The sequence below is a fragment of the Monodon monoceros genome, unplaced genomic scaffold (assembly GCF_005190385.1).
Source record: "Monodon monoceros isolate NGI ecotype Baffin Bay Population unplaced genomic scaffold, NGI_Narwhal_1 Super_Scaffold_1, whole genome shotgun sequence".
NCBI lineage: Eukaryota > Metazoa > Chordata > Mammalia > Artiodactyla > Monodontidae > Monodon > Monodon monoceros.
Genome location: NW_021703765.1, coordinates 68,413,075 through 68,427,716, shown reverse-complemented (window position 1 = coordinate 68,427,716; position 14,642 = coordinate 68,413,075). Strand labels below are relative to the sequence as shown.

Genomic DNA, 14,642 nt, shown 5'->3' with positions numbered 1-14,642 from the left:
ATGGGGATAGCAATTCTATACATCTCATAGGATTGTGTTCTTTTATTTTTTTTCGTTTATTTTTTTAAATATATTTATTTATTTGGTTGTGCCGGGTCTTAGTTGCGGCATGCGGGATTTTCATTGCCATTTGTGGGATCTTCGTTGTGGTGTGCAGAATCTTTAGTTGCAGCCTGCGGGCTCTCTTAGTTGCAGCATGCGGGATCTAGTTCCCTGACCAGGGACCAAACAGGGGCCCCCTGCATTGGGAGTGTGGAGTCTTAACCGCTGGCCCACCAGGGAAGTCCCAGGATTGTGTTGCTTTATAAAGGAAAAAAATAAAGAGAATTTTCATCATACAAAGTGAAAGAGGCTTTCTCAGGAAACAATAGCAACAAAAATAAAGTCGAACATCTGACTGGTCCAGGTAGAGGAAGTTTTTTTCAGTGATGACAGGAGAGGGCTAGGAGGAGGAAAGAGAATCTCTGGAAGACAGCCTCTGTGAGGAGTTGGGGTGTAATTGTTCTTTTCCTCCCCTCCTGGGGGCCCGCAGCCAGAGCTGCTGGATCTGTACACAGTGAACCTGCACCGCATCGAGAAGGACGTGCAGAGGTGTGACCGCAACTACTGGTACTTCACACCCGCCAACCTGGAGAAGCTACGGAACATCATGTGCAGGTGGCCGGGGTGGGTGGGGGGGATGGATCAGTCAGGGATCGGGAGGGGATGGCACAGGTGTGGGCTACAGGGAGCCCATTTAGAATCGCACTCTCTGCAGTTGGCACCATGCCCGCCTTGAATCTCATTCCAGCCCATCCTGACAATTATATAACAATTATAGTAATGATAATAATAGAGAACATTTATTAAGCACCTACTGTATACCAGGCACTGTCCTGAGCCCTTTACTAACATCATTTCACTTGGTCCTCACAACAAGCCTATGAGGTAAGTGTTATCCCCTTTTATAGGTGAGGAAATGGAGGCTCAGAGGGGTACCGCATTGCTCAGGGTCCCTCCAGGTGGGCAGTAGCTGTACGGGAACTCACCCATTTCTCTCGGACTCTAGAATCTCTGCTTTATTTCTTTAAGCCAGGATTTGGGGCTCCTTGTTACTTTTCATTAAATAGTAAATATTTTATTTCTTGATATATGAAAGTAACCCATGCTTATTAAAAACCTGAATCAACCAAAGAAATCAGAAGTTCATAAAGTATAAAGAGAAACTTCTCCATTTATATCCAGTCATTAATGCCACTCACCTAGAAGAAGAAACTACTGCTAACAGTTTAGTGAATATCCTCCCAAGCCATGTATATGAGATATCTATGTATACACATATATAATAGATAGTATGTTATATAATATACAGTGTTATACTATATAACATATATAATTATCCTTCATATGTAGTATATAATTATATAAATATATAGTATAATATGAATATACACATGTTAATATATTGATATTTATTTAGTAATTAATATTTAATGTAATATAATGCTATATAAATATATAGCATGTAATTATACTATATAATATATAGTTATACTATGTAATATATAGTATAATATAATATGAATGCACACGTTTTAATTTTTTAAAAATGTTTATCTGCGTTGGGTTATACTATAAACTATTTTTCTACAACTTGCTTTTTACACTCAACAGTGCATCCTGGACTTCTTTACATGCTACTCTAACTCAGGGGTTTGCAAACTACTACTACAGCCCATGGGCCAAATCCAGCCTACCACTTGCTTTTGTAAATAAAATTTTTTTTAGAATTTACCTATGCCCATTTGGTTGCGTATTATCTGTGATTGCTTCTGCAGAGTTATGTGGTTGAGAAAGAGAACATATGGCCTACACAGCTGAAAATACTTCTTATCTGGACCTCTCAGAAAAGGATTGCCAAACCCTGTTCAAACCGTTCTTATTAATAGACACCACCTCTTAACTATTCTGTCTTATGGTCTCCCAAGCAATTACTGCCACTCAAAATTTAGTTGATGAGATACAAACATAATTAACTTTAATATAGCATGCTACCTTAAAATTAAATAGTGCTGGGGGGGAAGGAAGGATAGACTGACTTTTACCTAGTTATGGCACCAGGAGACATCACGGAAGGCCTCACCGTGGTGTGACCTTCAAGATGAATTTTGGCAAAAAGAGAAGACACTGAAGAAATAAATCATTTAGCACTGAAGTTAAGGGCATATACTCTGGAGTGAGGCCACCTGGGTTCAAATCCTGTCTCTACCATTTATTGTTAGGTGTATGACCTGGTGCATGTCACTTGGTTCTCTGTGCCTCATTACCCTTACCTGTGAAATGGGATAATAATAGTAACTTTGTCATATGATTATTTTGAGAATTAAATGAAACAGTACATGTATAGTGGACAGAGCATACGGTAAATGCTTAGTAAATATTAGTTATTATTATTAAGGGACAGATGGAAATTCCAGGCAGAGGAAACTGCTGGGACAAAAGCACAGCGGCATGAATGTATGCTTTATTTGTACAAAGGTAAATACCTCTGCAGCTGGAGGGAAAGAAGCACTGGGAAGTGATGTGTGAGACTGTAAAGAGGGATTGGGAGGAGACTATGAACTCCTTGGACCCCCAGTTAAGGAGTATGGACACTGTCCTGTCATGCAGTGGGGTTTTTGAGCATGTAGTGGTCTCCCTGAGCTGAGCTTTAAGAAGGACATCCTGGTGACTGAGCATAGGATGTTTGAAGAGAGTGAGACTGGGGATGGGGATGCAGGCATGAGGTTGAGGGAGTGGTCCAGGTGAGAGATGGGGACCAAACCAGGATGGAGGTAAAGGAGGAGGGGGTTGGAGAGGCATATTGTGGGGGCCATCACTGGGCATCTTGTGTCTCTCTTGTAGCTACATCTGGCAGCACATTGATATCGGCTATGTCCAGGGTATGTGTGACCTCCTGGCTCCACTGTTGGTCATTCTGGATGACGGTGAGTGTATCCTCCCTGCCCCAGACCTGGGGATGCAGTTTCCTTCCCACTACACAGAAGAGAGGTTAACCTGACTCTGTGACTCCATGGAATGGGTCAGTACAGGTGCTCAGAAGACCTGTCCAGTGAACACATCAAGGTCCTAGTGAAATAAAAAGTTCTCTTATTCCATGTTGACCAACACTTATTTCCAGGTGTCCAACACCCATCCAAGCTTTTGCTAGCCACTGGTTTTATAAACATGAGTGAGAACAAAGGAAAACTCAGACCCAGACAGCTTCACTAGTGAATTCTACCGAACACTTAACAAAGAATGAATACCAATACTTCATAAACTCTTGTAAAACAGAGAAGAGGGAACACTTCTCAACTCATCCTATAAGGCAGGTCCTTATATGAGGACCCACTGGTACCCTGATACCAATACCAGACAAAGACATCACAAGAAAAGAAAACTGCAGGCCAATATCCTTTATGAAATCAAAGGCAAAAATCCTCAACAAAACACTAGCAAACTAGAATCCATCAATATATAAAAAGGATTATATTTCAAGACCAAATGGGATTTATCCCAGGAATGCCAGGCTGGTTCAGTGTATGAAAATCAATCAGTGTAATTCACTACATTCATAGAATAAAGGACAAAAATCACATAATCATGTCAGTTGACAAAGAGATGCCATCTGACAAAATTCAGCAGCCTTTCATGATAAAAACTTCAGCAAACTTGGAATAAAAGAGAACTTCCTCAATGTGATAAAAGGCATCTGTGAAAAACCCACAACTAACATCATACTCAATGGTGAAATACTGAACGCTTCTCACCTAAGATCAAGAGTAAGACAAAGATGCCCACTTTTGCCACAAAAGGCCCTCGCCTTTACAATTAGGGAAGAAAAAGAAATAAAAGGCATCCAGATTGGAAAGGAAGTAAAACCATGTATATTTGCAGATGACATGATCTTGCCTATAGAAAATCCTAAGGAATCCAAAACACATTAAAACTAATAAACAAGTTCAGCAGGGTTGCAGGATAGAGGACCTATATAAAAGTCAGTTGTATTTCTATACAATTACCATGAATAATCTAAAAATGAAATTAGGAAAGCAATTCCATTTTCAATAGCATCTAAAAGAATAAAATGCTTAGGAATAAATTTAACAGAAGTGCAAGATTTGTACACCGAAAACTATAAAACACTGCTGAAAACAGTGAACCAGAAACACAAGAACTTATTTTTCTTCCAGTGAGCATGTAATTCTTAATTGATTTGAGTTTGCAAATAGACAAACAGGTAAAAAAAAAAAAGAAAGAACAACAAAGAAAAAAGGACGACAAAATTGGATTCTCTGTCATCTCTCACCCAACAGAGAATAGGCTTTCATTATACACCCAACAGAGATCACCAAATAGGCAGACCATAAGAGCAAATCCCCAGTCATTGCTGCCACCAATTCAGATTAACTTATTTAAGATATACAAGCCAGAAGTGAAAACAAATACATAACATCAGTAGAAAAAGAAAAAAAACTAGAGGGTCAGAAAAAGTTCTGTTGCCACCGAGGATGTACAGGTAAATTGATTTAATTTGTCTCCATTGGATTAATCCCCTCAAACATCTCAGTGGATGACCTTCAGAACTGATAAAATATAATTTTCAAAAAGTTAATGTGTCTCTCTCATACAAATAAAATAAACACATGACAAAGATTTTATTCAACTTATTAATGAGGAAACCAGTAAGATATGAAAACTGCCTCCAAGAGCATGTGAGAAGCTGGGCATTTTAGCAACATTAAAATAAGATTGCTGCCAGAAGGGACAAATCTGTAGAGACAGAAAATAGACTAGTGGTTGACAGGGACTGCAGGGAGAGGGAAATAGGTGATGACCTCTGATATAGAGAGAGTGTCTTTTGGGGGTGATGAAAATGTTCTGAAATTAGAGATTTTGGTTCACAGAAGTGAATATACTAAAACCAGTGAATTATACATTTAAAAGAGTGGATTTTATGGTACGTAAACCTCAGTAAGGCTGTTTTAAAATGGGAAGTATAGCTCCCAACTCTTCAGAGCTGAGCATAGTGACTTGCTTCCAGAAAGTTCAGTGTAGAAGGGGGTGGGAGGTGAGAGAGAAACTATGCAGTGGGGAAACCTGAAAACACTGCCTCTATCAGGTGGCCAAGGTCATCAACCATCCTCAATCACATTGATACAGTATACCCTTGATATGATGTGATTAAAATGGCACCTTACCTACGTCTTTCTCCCAATAACCCATAATTCCAGTCTTATCATGAGAAAAACATCAGATAAATTCCAATAGGGAGGCATCCCGTAGAATACCTGACAAGTATTCTTCATAACTATCAAGGTCATCAAAAACAAGGAAGGCCTGATGCACTACCATAGCCAAGAGGAGCCTAGGGAGAGATGACAGTTGTATGTAATGTAGTCCTTGGATGAGTTCTTGGCACAGAAAAAGGACCTAAGATAAAAAAACTATGGACTTGAGTCAATTATGTATCATCAGTGGGTCATTAATTGCAACAAACGTACCATACTAATGGGAGATGTTAGTAATAGGGGGAACGAGGTGTGGGGTATATGGAAACTCTCTGTACACTCTTCCCAATTTTTCTGTAAATGTAAACTGTTCTGAAAAATAAAGTCTTTTAAAAAGTAAATGAGATCCTACTGTGCCTCTGGAAACCTTCTCATAACTTTCCCCAAAGTTACTAGGTGTTAAGAGAGAAAAAAGGTACTATTTTCAAATAAATTTTTTAAACACTGGGTTGAACAATATAAAAGATTTTTTAAATTACATGACTTCTCAGAGCCTTTTCATTCTTAATATAGGTAGTGGCTCTCTAAGCAGCATTTCCCAATGTTATTTGACCCTTTCTTTGCATAAGGCCTGCAAACACCCTTCCAATATTAACAATTGCTCTTTTAATACAGTGGTTCCCAGACATGAGAATTTCATGAACCCTGTAGAATTTTTTTTTCAAAAAGTTTGGGACCAAACATTGTCAACTTTTCATTATAGCAAATAGGGATCTTTAAAACAGAGCATTTTGCTGTCACCATTGTTTCCTAAAATAAAACACTTCAGTACCTCTAAAGGTGGGAAGTATGTAATTAATTGGAGAGTGTTCCTTGAAATGGTATACATTTGTACTCCATTGTCCTTATGTTTCTCATTTGGCTGTGGACTTTGTGAACCAGCTCAGGGCCTCGGACCATCACTTTGGGACCTCGGGTTCCTTGGGCAGTGGCGCAGTTGACTGTTCCTCCTGTGCTCTTCCCGCAGAGGCGCTTGCCTTCAGCTGCTTCACCGAGCTCATGAAGAGGATGAACCAGAACTTCCCCCACGGAGGCGCCATGGACACGCACTTTGCCAACATGAGGTCGCTAATCCAGGTAAGACCTTGTGCTTTTCAATAATATAACATTCCAGCTCAGCCCAATGGACCGCAAGCCAACTTAATAGCCACGCCTTGTTTAACTTGATTCAGTCGCTCAATCCTACTTAACTCAGCCCAGTTGAGTTAAACTAAAAAACTCAATTCAACTCAACCTTCACTCAACAGCTCAACTCCACTACATTCATTCTCACTGAGCATTTATTTGGTTCAGGCACTGTGGCTACACCGATGAACAAGACATGGCCCTCGCCCTTAAGAGGATGTTTGATTGTATTGGTCCTTTTCTGCAAAGAAATATTTGAGTATATTTCTCTCTCTCTCGCTTTCTCTCTCTCTCTCTCTCTCTCTCTCTCTCTCTCTCTCTCTCTCACACACACACACACACACACACACACACACCTTTTTTGAGATCAATTCATATACCATAAAATTCACCCTTTTAAAATGTTCAATTCAGTGATTTTTAGAATTTTCATGGGTGTGAAATCATCATCACTATCTAATTTCAGAACACTTTCATCACCCCAAAGAGAATCCCCATACCCATTAACGTCAGTCCCTCCCCAGCTCCTGGCAACTACTAATCTACTTTCTGTCTCTATAGATTTATCTATTCTGGACATTTCATATAAATGGAGTCACACAATATGTGGCCTCTTGTGTCTGACTTCTTTCACTTAGCATCATGCTTTCAAGGTCCACCCATGTTATAGCATATATCTGTACATCATTCCTTTTTATTGCCGAATATTCCATTGCATGGATAGACCACATTTTGTTTATCCATTCATCCACTGATAAACGCTTGAGTGGTTCCCACTTTTTTGCTGTTATGAATAATGCTGTTGTGTACATTCATGTACAAGTTTTTATATGGACATAGGTTTTCATTTCTCTTGGAGATATACCTAGGAGTGGAATTACAGCTGCACCAGTTTGCATTCCCACCAGCAACATATAAGGGTTCCAGTATCTCTTCATCCTCACCAACACTTTGTTGTCTGTCATTTTTATTATAGCCATCCTAGTGCATGTGAAGTGGTCTCTCATTATGGTTTTGATTTGCATTTTCCTAATTGCTAATGATGCCCATTTGTTGCATCTCTCGTGCTTATTGGCTATTTGCACATCTTCTTTAGAGAAATGATGGGGTTAGGTTGAGCTAGGTTGACTTGCACCTCAAACCCTTTGCCCATTTTTAAACTCCACCTGGTTGTTAAGGGCTGTATGGTATCTGGTGTGGGGATGTAGCATCATTTATTCAGCTGTCCCCTCTAGTCTAGCCTTTGCCCAGGAGACTGATGCCTATCTTTCCTTTCTCTGACAGATCCTGGACTCAGAGCTCTTCGAGTTGATGCATCAGAATGGGGACTACACTCACTTCTACTTCTGCTACCGCTGGTTCCTGCTGGATTTCAAGCGAGGTACAGACTTCAAACTGGAAACTTGTTCTCAGACTCTTTGTAGCAGAATCTCAGGGGAAAAGGTACCAGGGAGGTGAGGCTGGGAGGTGTTGTAACAAAGCCAGTGGAAGAGAGTAATGCCCATTTGTTGAGTTCTGACTATCAGTTCACCCAACTTATCTTGCAGAGACACTATGCAGTAGGTGTTGTCACAATCCCCATTTTACAGATGAGGAAACTAAGATTGAGAAGAACTAAATTCAGAGCTAGGAATAATAAAGCCAGGATCTGAGCCCCACTCTGTCTACCTAAGCCCAGTTCCCTTCCATTCTATTAAGCTGCTTATCAGAGGCCAAGAACTCGGAAGCCCATAGAGCATCTTTCACACGCGACTTAAAAATGATGTCTGACACAGTGCATTGCTGTCATGCCAATTTGGGGTGATGCTAATAATATCTAACCTGTATGGAGGTGTTTATTAAGGTCCAGGCACTGTGCTGAGCCATTTCTATGTATTATTTCTTCAGTCCTTTATTACTGTTAGTATCACCGCACTTACAGACGAGGAAGGAGAAGGGCTCATGGAGGGGAAGTAACTAGCCCAAGGTCACCTTACTAGTAAGTGATGGGGCCAGGATTCAGACTGAGTTTATTGGACATAGGAAGCCTTACTTTTCATCATTGCTCTATTCTATCTCTTTACCAGACCCAGAGGCAGCAGCCAGCTCTGCCTGGGTGCAGGGGGAAAAGGAGATACCCCCATTGGTGCTAAAAGAGATGGAGGGAGCAGGGAGAGAGGGGGACACTGACCAAGGGGCAGGGCAAGGACAGGTCAATGTAAATCAAATCTGCATGTGCCCGGTTCCTCCACTTACAGGATGTCAGAGTTGGAAACTTACAACCCACCTGGTTTGCATAGCCTATTCTACAGAGGGGAAAACTGAGGCTTCTGTCAAATGACAGCGTCCAGGTCTCCTGTCTCCTGGCCTGAGCTCTGTCCACTGCTCCAGGACAGAAGCGCGGACCATGGCTGGCCCGGGATCTTTCCGGAGGGAGGGCAGCACCGTGAGCTCAGTGACTGACCCTTCCCCTGCGTGTGTGTGTTGGTGTCCCGGCAGAACTCATCTATGATGACGTCTTCTCTGTTTGGGAGACCATCTGGGCAGCCAAACACGTGTCGTCCGCCCACTATGTCCTGTTCATCGCGCTGGCGCTGGTGGAGGTCTACCGTGACATCATCTTGGAGAACAACATGGATTTCACAGACATCATCAAATTTTTTAATGGTATCCATGTGACCAGGGTCTTATCTGAGGGATGCAGGCTTCTGGAGGGCCCCTTCCTGGGGCCTGGAGAGGGATGGAGGGTCACTGAGACGGATGCACCATGAAGGGGATGGAGGAGGGTTCTCCCCACTTCTTGCAGCTATTTCCAAGTGGATGAGTTAACATCTTGTAATGCTGAGTGATCCCTGTGTGTTTTTCTCAGGGATCTGGCAGAAGGGGCCTAGGTGTTGAAATCAGGCTCAGGGGGCATCCCTGGCTCTGCCGTGAATCAGCTGTGCCATGGACACACCGCTTCCCCTCTCTAAACATCTGCTTCCTCACGTGGGAGATGGAGTAACAGTGTCTTCTTCAGAAGGTTGGCGTGTGTAGGGAAAGCAGATACGGGAAAGCAGTTGAAATGGCGTGAAAAAGGCACAGTCTTTGAAATCAAACAGAGATGGATTCTGATCCCAGCCTTGCCACCTGGGAGCTGTGTGACTTGGGCAAGTGACTTTATATCTCTGGGCTTCAGAGTCCTTGGGGATAAAATGGTACTAACACCTCCCTCACGGAGATGTCAGGAGGATTCAATGAGACCACAAGGATATAAAGCCCATCAGTCAGATGGTACTTGGCTCATAGCTGTTACTATGAATAGAAGCTGTTGCTACTATCAATATTATCACTATTAAAACATTTTCTTAAACTAAGGAAGGTTTTGGAAAAAGCAAAAGAAGAAAAAAGCCACCTGTGATGACCTTACACTGGAAACATTATTAGTTTTCTTTAAAGAAGCTTTTTTATTTTGGAATAATTTTAGATTTAGAGAAAAGTTGCAAAGATAGTACAGAGAGTTCCCAATACCCTTCACCCAGCTGCCCCTAATGTTAATATGTTACCTGATCCTAGTACATTTGTAGAACAAAGCAATTAATATTGATATATTATTATCAACTAAACTACAGACTGACTTGATTTCACTTGGTTTTTAACTAATGTCCTTTTTCTGCTCCAGGATCCAGTCCAGGAAACCACGCTGTACTTAGTGGGTTCATTTTTTAAAAAATGTTTTTTCCATCTAGTCTTTCCCAAAGTAATGGATATTTTTATGTTGTTACCATTTCAGAATCCAGTTGTATCTAGGGTTTTTTCCACTTAATGTTTTAAAAACCATCTTCTATATAATCATTTTTTAAGACAGCAGAATATACCTCAAGTGACTGTTCATAACTTACTGAACCATCCCTTCTGATTGGGCATCTAGGTTGTTTTCAGTTTGAGGGTGTGATTGAGAACCCAAAGCAATTCCTGTCTTAGCGTGGAGGTTCTCAAACTTTCTCAGTTCATGGCACCCCTGATGTCTCCGTAAAGTTTTCGTGGCACTCGGACCAAAAGTTCCATTCACTAACTAGTTAGGTCCAAACCACCTAATAAGTATATCTCTCCTAACAACTTAGTAGCCATTTGAAAAAATAATACGTGTAAGTCAAAAGAAAATCGTATTTTATATTTAAATAAGTACAGTTACTGGGACTTCCCTGGCGGTCCAGTGGTTAAGACTCCGTGCTCCTGATGCAAGGGACATGGGTTCAATCCCTGGTCAGGGAACTAAGATCCCACACGCCACACGGCGTGGCCAAAATAAATAAATATAAATAAATAAATAAATAAGTACAGTTACTAATGGGTGTGTTCACCTGTTGGGCTTTGCACAACTTCTCAAACCTTGGAATCATTTTGAACCCCACCACCTTCATTTCCTATTCCACAGTGATTTTCACATGATAGTTGCTTTTATCATGGCAACTGCTTGCTGAAAACCTAGTTTTTGCAAAGCTAGAAAGCCGTTAATAGGAATGTCATGAAATTTGCAAACTCACTTGCATTAGCAGTTTATGTGGTGTTCAGTAGATGTGGAAGATAGCTGTATTTCCCTCAAAGTTTCCATGTGTTCACTGTGGCACCCTGGGATTCCTCAGCACCCAGTTTGGGAACCACGGTGTTAGTGTTTCTTGTTTGTTTGTTTTTCTTCTACCAAATCATTTCTTTCTTTCTTGTTTTGTTTTGTTTTTCTGAGGTTTTTTTTTAATGTTACTTATCCCTATTTTTATTTGTTTTTATTTCAACTTTTATTTATTTATTTATTTACTTGCCTGTGTCGGGTCTTAGTTGCAGAACGCAGGATCTTCGTTGCGGCATGCAGGATCTTTCGTTGCAGCATGCGGGCTTCTCTCTAGCTGTGGTATGCAGGTTGTCTCTCTCTAGTTGTGGTGCGCAGGCTCCAGAGCGCGTGGGCTCTGTAGTTTGCAGCATGTGGGCTCAGTAGTTGTGGCACGCAGGCTTAGTTGCCCCGTGGCATGTGGGATCTTAGTTCCCTGACCAGGATTCAGACCCATGTCCCCTGCACTGGAAGGTGGGGACTACCACTGGACCACCAGGGAAGTCCCCAAATGAGTTCTTTATGATAAATGTCTAAGTTTAGGATTATTCTGCTTTGAAGAGCTGATCATTTTGTGTCACTCTCGACAAAGTGATTACTGGTCCTTTCTCCCCTCCCCTCCCCCTCTCCTTCTGTTGCTTCCTTCCTTCTCTACTTCTAAGCATCTACCATGTGCCTGGCATTGCTTTCTTAAAAGGTGTCCAGTCATTATGTTTGTAGGAGGGTGGTGGGAGGACCTAATTTTTTTTTTAAACACACACACAGAGTCAGCTTCGTCTCGTTTGATCTCACAGTAACCTTGTGAAGTAGGTACTGTTATGGTTCCCATTTTACAGATGAGAAAACCGAGGTCTGGAGTTGCAGGCCTTCCCCAAAGTCTCTGCTTCCAGAACTGCCCTGGGGGTGATGCCAGATGATGATGATGATGGGGATGCCCCAGAGACCTCTCTGGGCACTGAAAGTGCGTCCCGAGGATGGACACAGAAGGAGGCTCATGAGATTTTACTTCCGCTCTTTCAGAAATGGCTGAGCGACACAACACCAAACAGGTCCTGAAGCTGGCCCGGGACCTCGTGTACAAGGTGCAGACCCTGATTGAGAACAAGTGAGGACCATGTCACCCAGGCAGCGTCACCCAAGCCTCTGCCCACCTGCCTGTCCTGCCTGCTTCTCCTCCTGGCCGCCCAGGGAGCAAGGTCCTGGCATCTGTTCCCGAGCATGGACCTCTGTGCAAAGAGAAAGTACCCCAACTTTGGCCACCAGGCAGGTGGGATCGAGGGATTGCCCCTTCAGTTCAGCCTTACGTTTTTCTGTTTGACCAAAGATTGCCCAAGTCTGGGATTTCTCCCTTGTGGGAGTTGGGAGTTGTTGGTGTGCGGAGGGAACGTCTTCGTTCATGGTCCCCAGAATGGTCTCCTCCCTCTTCTCTCCCATCCCTCCAACTGTCTTGTCGGATGAGACTTAGGGAGGGAACTTTTTGGAAACTGGTATAGGAGAGGTCTGTGGGGCTACCTCTGTACTTTGAAAGGGGCCTTTGGAGATGTTCCAGAACGTGGCTGGAAGGTTGGCCTGGAGCAGAGCACTGTTGACAAATAATGCTTTTTTGAGGGATGCTGCCCTGTGCACTGTTGGAACTTGAGCAGCATCCCTGGCCTCTACCTACTACATGCCAGTAGCACCCTCCTCCCCAACCCCTTGTGACATCCCGGAGCACCTCCAGACATTGCCAAATAGCCCCATTTGAGAACCACTGGCTTGGAGGAGGGGCTACAAGTGTATCTCCCTCTCCACTTTCTTTGTACCTGAGCTGCCTGTATCCTGAGACTTTCTTCCATTTAGAAAAGGCACATGGGGTCCTTTGCACATCTCTCTTGGGGTCCGGGATTTCAACCGTTGTATATTTCTCATTTTTTCTCCTCCACCTGGCCCAGGAGAGACTTTTTTCTTCTTTTAAAGAAAGACGTCTGCCTGTGAGAAGTGTCTGTAAGCATGAGATAGGCCTCTTCCGGGTCCTGCTCAGGGGCCCCCGGGGCAGGGCAGAGTCCACATCCCCTTCCTCTCTTCCTAGGGAGGACCTCGCCTCTCCTTCCATACATCGGGTCTGATGTTCCAGAAGCTTGGAAGATGTGTGTTGGTGCAAGCCACTTGTTTAGGGAGGCTGGCTTTTCTCTAAGTGCCCTTGCTCACTCAGGACAAAGGAGGGAAAGGAGGACAGAGGTTGGCCCAGGTAGGGTATGGCGGGTGTTTTCCTTGGGAAAGAAACATCAGCTGATGAACTGGTGCCAGGGTCACAGAGCAGACTGGAAATGGTCCCCTCCATGTCTTCACACAGAGGGTCACCAATCCCCAAACAGACCCTAAGCAAGCTAGTTTACCTGCCTACCTGTCCTCCCAAGAGAGTGGTCCTGCCAGCCCTTCTCTTCCGAGAGTGTACGAGAGTCGTCGGGAGAAACAGTGAGAGTTGGGGAGGGATGCTCATCCCAAGAATGGCAGGTAGGATTTTGGAGAGAGTAGGAGACTCGTCAAGCACTTTGAAGCATTCGCAGAGAGAGTGCATTAGTCCTTCCGTCCTGAGGAAACCAGGAAGGGGAGCAATCCCTGCCTGGCGTGCTTGTGAAGGCACTTCCCTTGGACCCAGCACTTTAGGTTGCACTGAACTTCCGCCTGAGTATGGTCTCCTGGGCAGGATGGATGAGACTAGATGGCCCTCGCTTCCAAAGAACGCTCCGTGAGAAATGCATCTCCTCGCCCTAGTCCCCCACCTTCCCAAGATGGGAGAAAATGTATGAAAGTTCCCTCCAGATAAAAGTTTATATTGCCATTCAGCTGTTCACTACAGAGGATGTTATTTTAGCAAGACCCAGGTCCTAGACCTTCCGATTCTTATTTATTTTTTGACAGACTAGTCTGAAAGTACAGCACAAAATCTCCTCTCTGCCTTCTCTCGTGGTGTTCCAGAGAGCGTCGTGGTTGTGATTTGGAATAACTCCTATTTATTTGGCTTACTGTGTTTATTTGGATCTTTGTACGTTGTATGTGTCCTTGTGTCCCTGAATCGTATGTGTGCGAGTTGTTTTATCTATGGAGTGCCCTCCTTTTCTCAGTGTTGCCAACGTATCTTGTTACAGTTTACTACAGAGTTGTGTCTATATATAGAGAAAATATATATAAACAGAAACATGTGAACCTGGGTTATTTTTTGTTTCTTTGTTTGGGGATTTTCTTTTTAATTTGAAAGAAAGAAATGCTTGTTTCTGAAGACTGTGTCCTTATACCCCACCCTCCACCCCACCTCAGTGACCCAGACACAGAGAGGGATGTATTCTTATGATAGCTCCCTGGTCTTTCCCCTGAAAGTTCAAGGCTGGTGAATCTCATCTCATCCTTTGTATCAGTTAGCTGTTACCACAAGTAATGCTGTGTAACAAACCACCCCAAATCTTAGTGGCTTCAAACAGCCATTTATTTAGCTTGTGATGATTCTGTAGGTCAACAATATGAGCTGGGTTCAGCTGGGTGGTTCTTCTGGTCTCAGCTCGACTTCTTTGTGTGTCTCTGATCAGCTGATGGCCAGCCAGGCAACTCTGCTTTTGACAGTTGGCCAGCTGTTGGCTAGGATAGTGGGAGAAACTGGGCCATGT

General features: G+C 43.0%; 1 protein-coding gene across 4 annotated transcripts in view; it reads left to right on the top strand.

The window, feature by feature from the left end:
- Positions 1 to 14,431, top strand: part of SGSM1 (small G protein signaling modulator 1) — an 82,683-nt gene extending 68,252 nt beyond the window's left edge. For 3 of the 4 annotated variants that reach the window (XM_029227668.1, XM_029227652.1, XM_029227643.1), the window contains 6 exons: positions 533 to 657; positions 2,884 to 2,966; positions 6,280 to 6,389; positions 7,722 to 7,818; positions 8,916 to 9,083; positions 12,022 to 14,431. In XM_029227668.1, coding sequence (XP_029083501.1) covers positions 533 to 657; positions 2,884 to 2,966; positions 6,280 to 6,389; positions 7,722 to 7,818; positions 8,916 to 9,083; positions 12,022 to 12,110 — 672 coding nt within the window. In that variant the 3' untranslated portion in view covers positions 12,111 to 14,431. Of the gene's footprint in view, positions 1 to 532; positions 658 to 2,883; positions 2,967 to 6,279; positions 6,390 to 7,721; positions 7,819 to 8,915; positions 9,962 to 12,021 lie in introns of those variants that run through there. The other variant, XM_029227662.1, reaches the window with a different exon arrangement.
- Positions 14,432 to 14,642: the final 211 nt, after the last annotated feature.